This window comes from Vombatus ursinus, unplaced genomic scaffold (genome assembly GCF_900497805.2).
Source record: "Vombatus ursinus unplaced genomic scaffold, bare-nosed wombat genome assembly UNPS02000582.1, whole genome shotgun sequence".
NCBI classification, from domain to species: domain Eukaryota; kingdom Metazoa; phylum Chordata; class Mammalia; order Diprotodontia; family Vombatidae; genus Vombatus; species Vombatus ursinus.
Window position 1 is genome coordinate 17,531,481 of NW_020940360.1, and position 12,484 is coordinate 17,543,964.

Consider the following 12,484-nt stretch of genomic DNA (forward strand, 5'->3'; position numbering starts at 1 on the left):
CCTTGATCAACTAAATCAGGTGGCAAAGAAGCCTAGCAACACAAATGTATGGCATAAATAGAATGAGGTCAGATGTGGTTCCTTTGTTTTACATATTTAAAAATCTAGAAAATTCTTTACTAATATTTTTTCAGTGTAAAAGTTGTAGTCCCCTACATTTTCTTGTCTTTATTCAGATTTTAAGATTACTAGGCTATATCTTTTGAGTGTGTGTGTGTGTGTGTGTGTGCGTGTGTGTGTATGTGTTTAAATACAGACTACACTATTTATATTCGGTAAATATTTGCTCAGCCTCTTCTCTGGAAGTAACTGGTAGTAAATTAAGCACATTTGGCGGTACACTAACTTGTTCAGGCCACAAAGGGACTATTTAGTAAATTACTCTTCCACTGTAGTAATGGCACCCTTGTGGGCTGCATGAGTTAATACACCTTTAGAAGGGCCTAGCTTACTACCAATAACAGCCATGGAATACCAGGCTTACAAGGCAGCAGGGGGCTAAATAACAACTCCTATGTTACAATCCAGGAAAGCAACTCATGAGAATGAATTGAGTGTTATGATTCTTCTTACTAAATAGATATTCCTCTTTCTTACTTTATTGTATTGCTATTTATAAGTGTGTTCTTTGTACAATTACCTCAAGAGAAGAATTAAAAACCAAAATAGACTAATCAAATAGGGAAAGGAAGCAATTAGGGCAATGGAAATAAAATCATAAGTCAAAAAACTCCACTATTGAAACTCAGGATATTATCACAAAAAGCTAGTAGAAAAGAATGTCTTTTAAGATACATCTTCTAAGAAAGGACAATATGTGACATACATGGCAACTTCTAATGGGTGGAGGGGTGAGGAATGGAGACCAAAAATAGTAGTTGGGTTTAACTTATTTAAACAGGACAAGATATCAAAAGAACATTTGGGGAAAGATTAATATAGTAAAACTAGCATTCATTTTACAAGCATAATTCATTGTTATAAGAAAACTTGAATTTGCCCAGTGCAAAAATTTTCCAACGTTTCAAATTCATGTCCCTGAGAGAAATAGGCACTTACCTGCTACAGGTTCCCAGGGGTGTTTTCAAGCTATTTGGGTTTCTGATCATTTTGTCCAGAATTCCAACTATCTGTTCAAACTTTGGCCTTTCAGCACGATCCTTCTGCCAACAATCCAGCATTAGCTGATGGAGACCAGCTGGGCAGTCCATGGGTGCTGGCAAACGATAACCTTCTTCAATTGCTTTTATAACCTAATAGTGAAAATGGCATTAAAAACCCTGATTGACAACATTAAATGAGCTATCAGCATACAGTCAGATCATTAACAATGGTCAACATGGAATGGCATAATGTACAAAAGCAATACCAAGAGAATAAAGAAGGTCAAAAATGTTCTCAAAAATCAAGACAATATGGACACTAATATGTTAAGAGTGAAATAAAAACTTCTTTCAGGGTGAATTCAACAAATGGTAAAGAGAAGAAGTTTACAGACATAAAATCTTTGCCAATCTCCTTTTTAAAAAGTTATTTCTTCTTGCATAACCATTTTTTCTTATGTTCTTTTTAATTTATCTAAATACTTGTACTCATCAATGTTAGAAAAAATAAAATGTAAACTTTACAGACCCCCATGCTGATTTAATTTTGAGCTCTGTCAAAATTAATCAAATAGAATAGAATTTGTTTTAATAAAGATTTTTCAAACAACCACATTGTATTTCAGGACATTTGGTATATTTTATCCATAACATCCAAGAATACTAGGGCTTCTTAAGCTTTTTTGTGATTTGGACCCCTCTTTTACTCTAGCAAAATTATGGATGCCTTATCAGACCAATATTTTAAAATGTATAAAATAATATACGTGGGATTACAAAGGAAACCAAATATATTGAAAAAAATAGTTCAAGGACTCTAGGTTAAGAACTTGTTGTCTAAAGGTATTATACCAATGCAGTATAATTATTACAACAAATACAATTATTATACCATATATCATATCAAATATAATTATATTTCCTAGTCAGGTTAGCAGTAAGGGATACAGTAGATGGCAATATTATTAATGGTGTCCCAGAGATTTTCAAAATAGAGAACATAATGGAAATGACTGAGTTGGGTGCAGCAGGAACCAAACTTATTTACCCATATATTTCCAAACCATGCAAAGTGAAATAAAAAACTGTTACCTAGAATGATCAGTTTCATCAATTTTCCAAATATTTACAAAGACACTTTTTCAAATTGGTATATATTTAAATTGCCATGAAAAAAGCAAGTGCTAGTGAGTCCTTTATCACACTGGGAAAAATTCTTATTTTAGGAATCCAGAAAGCATCACAGTTAAAGTTCTTGATTTTCTACTAAGCATAGGCATAGGTAACTTTCTAGTAGATGCTGTGAAGCTTGGAATTCTGCATTCTTCTCTTTCCTTTCCCCTGAGCTAATCATTCTACTTTTATGCTAGATACCATTAAGATATTAGGATTCTGAGTTCAAGAAGGGGAGAAAATAATAGGACTAGATGACCAATGTCAATGGGTAAGAGATGAAGATACACGGATTATGACTTTAGATCGATTCTTTCACACTTGACCATTTGGATTTATATGAAAACAAAATGAGTTTCTAAAAAAAATAAACCTGAATGGCAAAATATGAAAACGTAGCTGGATGACACAAAGGGCTTGTTTTAAGGGCAAAAATGTTAAGTCACCCTTTACGAGGGTTTTCAAGAACAGCAACACTGACTGACATAACACTATCAAAATTCCTAAAGAACTGTGACCATTTGGACATCAGTAATACACTATTTCCAAATATTTGGCAAAACAAAGATGAACAGAAATGTTGATTATGAGAGATGCTGATGAGCCTAATACTAAATGATCCTAATTTTTTTTTAATATGGAAAATATTCACTGACTTTCAAGAATAAGAACATTATAATGTAAAAAACTATTTAAGAAATTGAAGACAGCAGTTGAAATAAACAATTTTCTAGACAGAAGCTTCTTTGAAAGGGGAAATAGAGACAGAGCTTAGTTAAAAAGCACAATCTTCACTTTAACTAAAACCAATGTCTTCATAGGATTATAGTTTTAGAGCCATAAAGGACCTTTGAAGGTATCTAGTTCCTCCCCTCATCTCTTACTTTTTTTTTTTTAGGCAACTGGGGTTAAGTGACTTGCCCAGGGTCACACAGCTAGTAAGTGTCAAGTGTTTGGTCGGAGGTCATATTTGAACTCAGGTCCTCCTGACTTCAGGGCTGGTGCTCTATTCACTGCACAACCTAGCTGTCCCTCATCTCTTACTTTTGGAACAAACATAAAGAAACTGAAGGCAAGAGAGGGTAAGTGATAGGTCTAAGGTCACACAGATAGTAAATGACAATACCATAGTAAATGGCAATACCAGAGCATGAGACACACCGAATTCTTGTGACTATACATCCTTTCTTTCCATAGCACTATGCCACCTAAAACTTGAATGAGCCACAAAGAAAAGGAAGCCATTTGTGAAAGATGACAATTGTATCGTGTAAAGGGTGGAGTCTGCAACAGTTATTTCATCAGTTTGGGGTACTCTTGGTATGGAGAATCTCTCCCAATGTACATTAATAGTTCATGGGTAATTTATAGTTTCAGAGTTTGCCTCTGGCACAGATGTTTAAGTGACTTGCACAGAGTCACATAGCTAATGCGTGGCAGACACTAGATTAATTTGAACCTAGGTCTTCCTAAATCCAAAGGTGGCCTTCTACCATATCATGATGACAAAGATTCAGATAAATTTAGTTTGAGTGTTGGAAATTTAAAAAAAATACTGTATAATAGTGCCTGAAATGATCTTTAAAATGAAATATAAACAACAATGCAGAAATACTCTATATGGTGCCTATTTTCTTGGCTTAAATGAATTAATGACCTTTCCTGAATCTCCTTTCTTATTACCAAGGACTTACTTTACCTTTAGAGAGATTCAGGTTATAGGATATTTTCCTAGAGGAGAAAAATGAGGAACATGGGACACTAGACTGGGATGCAGAACCTGACTTTTAGTACAAGAACTGCCAATAGCTGAGTATATAATTTTAAATCTATGGAGCTCAGCTCCTCATTTGTAAAAGGAGAAGGGATAATAGTCTAACATATTATTGTTTCTTATGGGGTAGAGACACTGATTTTATCCTGCCACAAAATGAAATGTCAAAAAAACTGAAGATGTAGATCTTATCTGTATGTGACTATACATACCCAAAACTGGAAATTAGTTCAGGAGTCACAGAATCACAAGCTCTCAGAGTTGAAATGGACTTGGGAGATCATCTAACCCAACCCATTTCTGAATAAAAATTTTCTCTACAATATTATAATATCCTCTAAAAGGGATCCTCCAGCCTCTGGTGACCTCCAGTGAAGGGAAATACATCTGAAATACAACTCATTGCACTTTGAAGTGCCTATAATTATTAGAAAGTTTTTCCTTACAATATCTACATCTGTGTCGTTTGCAGTCTCTTTCAAAAAATTCTATTTTTTTTTCTTTGGGGTCAAATAGAATGAAGTTAATACTCTTCCCTCATAAAATCCCTTAAAATACTTGAAGACTTCTCACTTCTCTAATTTCCTCTTCCAGTATTCCACACATCACAACTTCTGATTGCAACTGGAAGTAAATGTTAAGAAAGCCTGTACTATTGGAGACCACTGAAAGTTTGTTAGTATGAGAAAGGCACCAGGATGAGAGGCCAAATGAACAACCGAATTACAAAACATAGTGTTGGTTCTATGTAGGTTTCCAATGCAGCAGCTCAAAAATGGGGATAGGAAAAAGAGAAGATAAGAGTTAAATTTCTCTAGAACTAAAAAGATGGCTAATTTATGGATGGGGTCTGCCCACAGAGAGGTGCCTACAATTGTCAAGGGAATTCTGAAAAAAAAAATCCTCCCTTTTGCCTTTTTATTTTTTTGGTGGTGGTCGGGGGAACAGCAGAAGGAAGGGATCAGTTAGAGGTGAATTACTCAAATGATTGTACATGTATTTATTTGTCTGCATGGATCTGGACTTAAGTGTGCTAAAAAGTCAGCCAAGAAATTAAGGAAACATTAGTTAGCAGGTTTTGGTAATGACCTTTTTTAAAAGGCCTCTGGGACACACAAGGACCAGTTATTTTGACATACGCTGTGAAAAAATTCTTAGAAAATATTTTTAAAAATTACCCTACTTGGAATAATCTTAACATGATGACCATAAAAGTTATTGGGAGGTGAAGAAGAAAAAAAAGATCCAAAGTTTAAAATTTATTTTCATGTTTACATGAAAGATGAAAAATTCTAACTTAGTGGTTAGTGCTAAATAAAAATGGAAACCCAAGGACTACTTATTAATGAGAGTATGAATTTAGTCATGAACTGATTATTTTTTCAAAGGCTTAAACTGATTACTAATGTAATATTTTAAGAACTGGCTAAGACCCTGCCCTTATTACCTTTACTCCCATTTATCTTGTTCATGAAAGCTAGTCATCACAGAAACTATTTGTTGACCTAGTTTAAGTTTTCAGTTAACACTTCACTGGGAATTGGGGGAATAGCAACTTTATTAAGTTTCCTTAACTGGAAAAAAAAAGAACTTTTAAAAATCAGCAACTTTGGAAGAGAAAGGGGTAGCATAATCAAGAAAAAAATCATGAAAGAATATTGCTTTGAGTAACCACTTGGTAACGAGCCTGAAGTAGTTATTAAAAATTATCCAAAGTCTACCCCTTTTTCAAAGTGAAAGGGTTCTATCAGAGGATCCTCAATTTGATGCTGGACAGGAACTTGATCATCTATGTATTCAAAATTCTTCAAATGAAGAAAAGGAGGTCCAGAGAGCTAAGAGCTAAGTGACTGATGCAAAATCATATGGCTAGTAACAGACAGAGTCAGGCTACAGACAGTTCTTCCAACGATAAATCTGATATTCTTCCCCTCTAAACCACACTTTGGGGGTGATGGTTTTAAACGAGTCAGAATTTTATTTTATTTTTTGTCAGTCACTATCGAGGAAGAGCTGGTCAGCATATTCTTAAATGACACATGATCTGAGCACAAGTGAGACTTTGGGTTTTTTGTTGTATTTTTTTTTTAAGGCAAGATCTTCTTGGACTTGTTTTCCAATTTCTTTAAATGATTTTACTAAAGGAAGTTCTACCTTGAGATATTATTGATGCTGCTTCAAGTTAGGCAGTCAACAGTCACTCAGTAAGCATTTATGAAGCACCTATTATGTTCCAGACACTAAACTAAGCACTGGGAATACAAAGACAAAACATGGTCCCTGCTCCTAGAACCTCAAATAAGGTTAAGCACTTAGTGAAAAAGAAAAAACGTAGGCACTCCTCTAGTTTTGAGTACCTAAATATGAGCATGGTTGGAGGGCAGCAGCTGTGACTAATTTCCCTAGGGCCTTCATTTCTTTCATGCTGGAGCTGCCTTTAAGGAAAAGAAAAGGCTTCTAATACTGGCATTTGCAAATTAACCCTCCTCATACTTTGTCTACTGCATCCTATAGTGTTTGGAGAACAGACTGAGGAACTTTTCAGTTTGGGTCGGCACATTTATGGGATCCAAGTTTAAAATGGGGACAAAAAGAGCACCTACCTCTCACGGTTGTTGATAAGGTTGAGGATAAAATGAAGTGATATTTGTAAAATGTTTTGCAAATTTTAAAGCAATATATAAATGCTAGCTCTTATCATTGCAATATGCTTACATGTGCTTCCTTGGGGGTCCAATGGTATATTTCTCATCCTGTGCTTCTTTGATAGGTTATTGTGCTACTGAGTTGCTCCAAACCCACAATCAACCAATACAAAGCTGCCTGACTTTGTGAGACTGTCTATACCATTAGTTGCTGTATCTCATTGACCTGGTTGAAGGCATATCGCTATATCGCTCATTCTGCTTTATGTTCTGAGTAAAACAAACTGCTACACATATAAAATGCTGCTTCTGAAACTAATTTAACAATTGTTTATGTATTGTACCACATATCTATTGTGTGCAAGGCTTTTGTTTTCTTGCCTGGTTAAAACTTTACTATTTTCTCCTTGGCAATTAATTTGAATCTGCCTCCTTGTGGCCTACTTTCCTGTATTTATGCTATGGGCTCATCCTTTCTTATGTCCTCAGTCTCTGGTTAACTAAACTTGAATTAATCTTATCATTATCCCTTCCACAAGCCTGCTGTTCCTGCTTTTAAGAAATTCATTACCCTTTCCCCTGATTTGAGAAGCTTGCTCTACCTGAAGCAACCATATAGATTATGCTTCACAGACACTGAAGGGCTATATCCTAGGCTTTTGGTCTTTACGGCAGACAGTACCTTCCCCTTAGGACAGCTCAGTGGCACAGTGGATAGAGTGCCAGGTCTGGATTCAGGAAGACCTGAGTTCAAAATTCCCATACTTACTAGCTACAGGATCCTGGGCAAGTCACTTAACCCTGTTGGCCTCAATTCCCTGATCTGTAAAATGACCTGGCAAACCACACCAGTATCTTTGGCCTCAATTACCTCAAATACATTCATGAAGAGTTGCACATGACTGAAACAACTGAATAACAACAAAACCTTCTCCTTCCCATCTAAGGTTAGAAAGATACCCTGGGAGATACCTGACTACATTGTACTACGGTTCCTACAAGTTGTCTTGGCTTGGAAAAAAGATGAAATGAAACAGATCAACTGAGTTAAAAAATCAGGAAGAACATTCAAGAGGTTGTTTGGCATATCAGGTTGCATCAATGGTAATAAATTTTCAACCACACTTCCCCTTCTTAAGTCATTTCAGCATCAAAGGTCTGCAGATCATGACAGTAAGGAGTTATAAGAACCTGACACCAACTCAAAAGTATCCATATTCTGACCAACTTTTCCTCCCCCTGATTCTACCCTCTCTCTTTTATTTCTGAATTTTTTCCCTTAATCTGGACAGCAGGCAAGCTGTTCTTGGCCAAAGACCTTGGTGGTGTTTTACAGAACTGTATGAATCACTGGTTCTTCCAACACTGCTTTGTTTCTCCTTCTTCAGTGTGATGAATTCCATGCCTTTCCTTTTTCTTTTTACCACTCAAAGCTCAGCTAATTTTTTCTCAGATCTGTCCCCATAATCCTCTTTGACATCCTTTGTCTCTTCCAATTCATTCTTACTTTGTTAGATCTGAATGATCTCTCCCTGTTGCTGGTTGCTCCCTCTTCCTCTCTTCATTTGTGAGCAAAAATATAACTTGCAACTAAGCATGACTGAGAGCAGAAGAGTAGTATAGGTGGCACACAGTTTTATAAAAAGGGAAGCTTTGAAGAGATAGGTTTGACAAAATAAAATACTTGTGCCATTAGCCTCAAAAGTCTTGAAGAAATGCCCAGAAGTCCTCTTCAGAATATCAAAAATTTCTATCTATTTTCAAGGCTTCATCTAGTTAGAGCAGTTTTTCAAGCATCAGCTTTTGTTAATCTTTTTAAAATTAATAAAATATATATGTAAAGTTCTTGTTAAAAGTTTCCTGCTTTGTTTCTAATATTGTTTTCTATTAATTTTATCAAAACAAGAATTCATAAACTTTATAGGCCAGTCTGGAAGCCAAAGCACGATTTATAATATTGATTTCTGGGAAAGTGCATTCCAAGTTCTTTACTTACATGTGAACATTTGAAATACAACTGATACTACAATGTGTGTGTGTGTGTATGTGTGTGTGTGTGTGTGTGTATGTGTGTATCTATCTATATCTATAGCTACATATATTATACCTGACCTCTCCTACTAGAATGGCCATGGAACCATACATAGCACTAAGTACAGTGGTCAGCTGGTTGATTTAACTAATCAATGTTTGATATTTCACACTCCAGAGTAGATTATTATTTTTTTGCTTAATTATCCAATTTGCCTGTTTATACAGTTAAAATTAGCCAGATAACTGCTAAATCTCCACTTCTCTACTTGGGAATAGTAAGGTAATGAGATTGATGTTACCATGCTACACGGTTAAAATGAATATGGTTACACACATTGTATGAAACATGAAGTACCAAAATTGAACTAATAATAACATTATGACCTAGCCTCAATCCAAAAAAGTATAGTGTGATTGTGATATATCATGCATATGCATGTGTGTATATACACACATAATATAAATATAAATGAAGGACATTTTTAATTTCATCAGGATAGAAGGGTCCCAGTTAAGAAACTTCCTCTAGCAATGGAGATCATAAATTATCTATGACGTGGTAGATAAGTTTCATGAGATACCTTGAAACTTAATAACTAGCTAATTTACTTTGATATTCAGTGAATATCAAAGGCAAGATTTTAATCTAGATCATTCTAACTTCATATCAAACATTACAATATTCTATCCATTATGATGTGTCTCTGTTGTTTGTCCCTCTGTCCCCTGAAGACATCTGTTCTTGGAAGAAGCACAATTTCACTTATGGACACAAGAATAAGTGATTTTATCAATCAAAACACATAATGACTATGAAGTATACTAATTAAATAAATTTATTTAATTTTAAACTTTAAGGATAAATTTTTATCAAGAAAAATATTCAAAATATACTTTTTTTGAACTATACCTAGTGGAATTACAATATTAAATTGGAAGATACTAATTTTCTAAATTTAGTCATTTTTATTATTCCTTTTTGAAAGGTAAGTAAACACTGAATTTTAGTCATCTTAAATTCCTGTCAGATCCCTTTATGTTTGGATCTACTACAGAAGGAAGGTGTCAAAAGAAATGAAACTCTATGGAGTGTCTAGGGAATGTAAATATTTCTCTTTCTCTGCCCCAAGGATTTGTTTGCCCACATTTTGACAGTCCATGAAATCTTTGACACTGAGACCTGTCAAATATTAACAACTTTGCACTCTGCCAAACGGACTCATCATTTAGACTTTTATCTTAAAAAAAAAGAACTTTCATGTCGATCACTCAATCCAATTTACCAAAAAAACTGAAGTAACTTAAAATGCCTTTTTTTCAGTTTGTTTTGCTTCTGAGGTTTGATAACAATCTATATGGCTTTTTTAAAATGCCAACAAGATTATGCTAACAAAATAAAAATATTAAGTTTTGGAAGGGGTGTTATTTTTGTTGACTAAATATGATTATTGAATCAGGAAACTATTTCAGTTTCACTCTAGTACATGCTCTTGTTGTCTTATGCCTAACACTATGGCATTAGTCCTGTAGATTTGCCAGCATGCAATCCCTCACAGTCACAGCTGCTAAAGAATTATTTCATTATTTTTGGTTCACTGTTTTGCTTAGGAACTTCGAGGGACTCTCTATGGCCTCTCCCATCAACCTTGAACTCTTCTGTCTGACTTTTTAAAAGGACTTGAAGCTTCCTTCTCCTTCAAGTCCTAGCTAAAGTCGTAGCCTCTACAGGAAGGCTTTGTAATCCCTCTTAATTCTAGCGCTTTCCTTTTATTATTTCCAATTAATCTGGCATACATCACATTTATGTATAATTGTTTTCATGTTGTCTCTTCCATTAGACTGTGCAGCAGGGATTGTCAATTGCTTTTCTTTGCATCAATAGTGCTTAGCACAGTACCTGGAATATTGTATACACTTAATAAACGTTTATTTTACTAACTGGTATCTCATCTACTTAGCTTCTTTTTTTTTATTCTCCCCCCCCCACTTCCCTCTAATAAATATTCTTTACTAAAATCAGAAGCCATGAAATTCTGGTTTGGTGACCCTCTCACAAAGAATCTGCCTGTTTTCAAAAATGGAACCTTTAACTATAATCCCCTGGAATAATATCCCCCATCTAATTCATTACTTAATTGCTCTTTCTTTTAAAAAATACAAAAAAAAGAAAAGTCTGCCACAAAATGCAAATAAATGAAGACTTCCCTGATTGACTTAACTTCATTCAACACTTTCCCCTAACAAACTATGTATAGTACAGTTGTAATATATTCCTCTAACTATAAGGTAGCCAGGGGGTAGCATATAGAGAGCTGGCCTCAGAGCCTGGTAGACCTAGGTTAAAATTCTGCCCATGACACATACTGACAAATGACCCTGGGCAAGTCACTTGGTCTTTATGTGTCCCCAGGCAATGCTCGAAGAGTATAGACTGCAGTGCAGTAGAGGAAGTTTCTTCATTGGGATTCCCCTATACCAAACTGCAGGAACAATTCCTATTCATCCATACTAATATGCTATCTTGTAAGTCTTTAGTCAAATGGTTTTTTCTTTCAAGAGACTTTAAAATATTTTCTACTTATTTTGCTTTTAGCAGCTTATATATAAGCCAGCATATGGTGAAAATTAAATAAATACACTGGTTTTCAGCTGAATATAAGATACAAGTTCATCTAATAAAATTGATAGTAAGATTCCAAAACTTCCTATGGTAACTATGATTTAATTCTACAATGTCAGTGTTGTGATGTTGATCAGTGTTGATTATAAAATATTGGCTTCTTTGATAAAAAATAAAAATCTAATCAGCAATTAAGAAAGGAATAGGTAATGATTTCATTAGTTACATTTCAAATTTTACAAAATTTTCTGATAAAGATGTGGATATGAAGTTCCTTTTATTTTAAAAATGGTATGGAATGTAGCATTTATCTAGATAGATCTATCTAGGCATCTAGATAGATTGATATCTTCTTCCCACCCAAATGTGGGACATTTTTTAATAACTGGAAATAATAAACTATGAAATTTAACAGCTATTAAAAATTGCCTATCACATTTGCATTCTTCATTCTAAAGGAGGTCATATTTCACAAGATTTGTCCTTCACATTCTAAATTGAGTAGATTTGAGATAATTATCCCAATTCTCCTATTTCAGCTATGCAGGTAGAACAATCCCTCCCAATAAAGTTGAAATCCTTCCCTTAATACATTCCTGTAAGATAGGCTTTTAGGGCACATGATTGAGCTGCATTTTCTCAATCTCTATAAACAAGAGGATTGATTACTTTGTAGTTTTACGTCACTAAGATCCTAATCTATTGAGAAACAATCAAGAATTTGCTATGTATTTTTTTTCTGTTCAGTATTGTGTTCATTATAGATGAGGACAAAGAAAATATGAATACTCGTGTTACTTAAAGCCCACCTAAGATAGTATATAGAACAAATTTTTTTTTCCTATAGAGGCCTGTGATTTCATTAATATAGTAAACTCCCTGTATGGAAATTCTTTCCTCCAAAAAGAGCTGAAATTTAGGATATAAAATCACAGATTTAGAGTTAGGAAGTACCTTGGAAAGCAGTGATTTGGTCTTGATAGCTTTAGTGAATTATCTAGGTCATAGAGAAATTGACTGAACTGACTATAATAGCACATGACATCCACATATGCCATAAGACAAAAAAAACCCACTACTAAAAGAAAATTTAAAATTATTTTAGGAAATTATTTACATATATTATTATAGTAAA

General features: G+C 34.5%; 1 protein-coding gene across 3 annotated transcripts in view; it reads right to left on the bottom strand.

Annotated features, from left to right (window-relative positions):
* EPHA7 (EPH receptor A7) overlaps positions 1-12,484 on the bottom strand; it is a 214,045-nt gene that overhangs the window by 2,467 nt on the left and 199,094 nt on the right. For all 3 annotated transcript variants that reach the window (XM_027856378.1, XM_027856370.1, XM_027856360.1), the window contains exon 15: positions 1,060-1,253. In XM_027856378.1, coding sequence (XP_027712179.1) covers positions 1,060-1,253 — 194 coding nt within the window. The remainder of the gene's footprint in view (positions 1-1,059; positions 1,254-12,484) is intronic.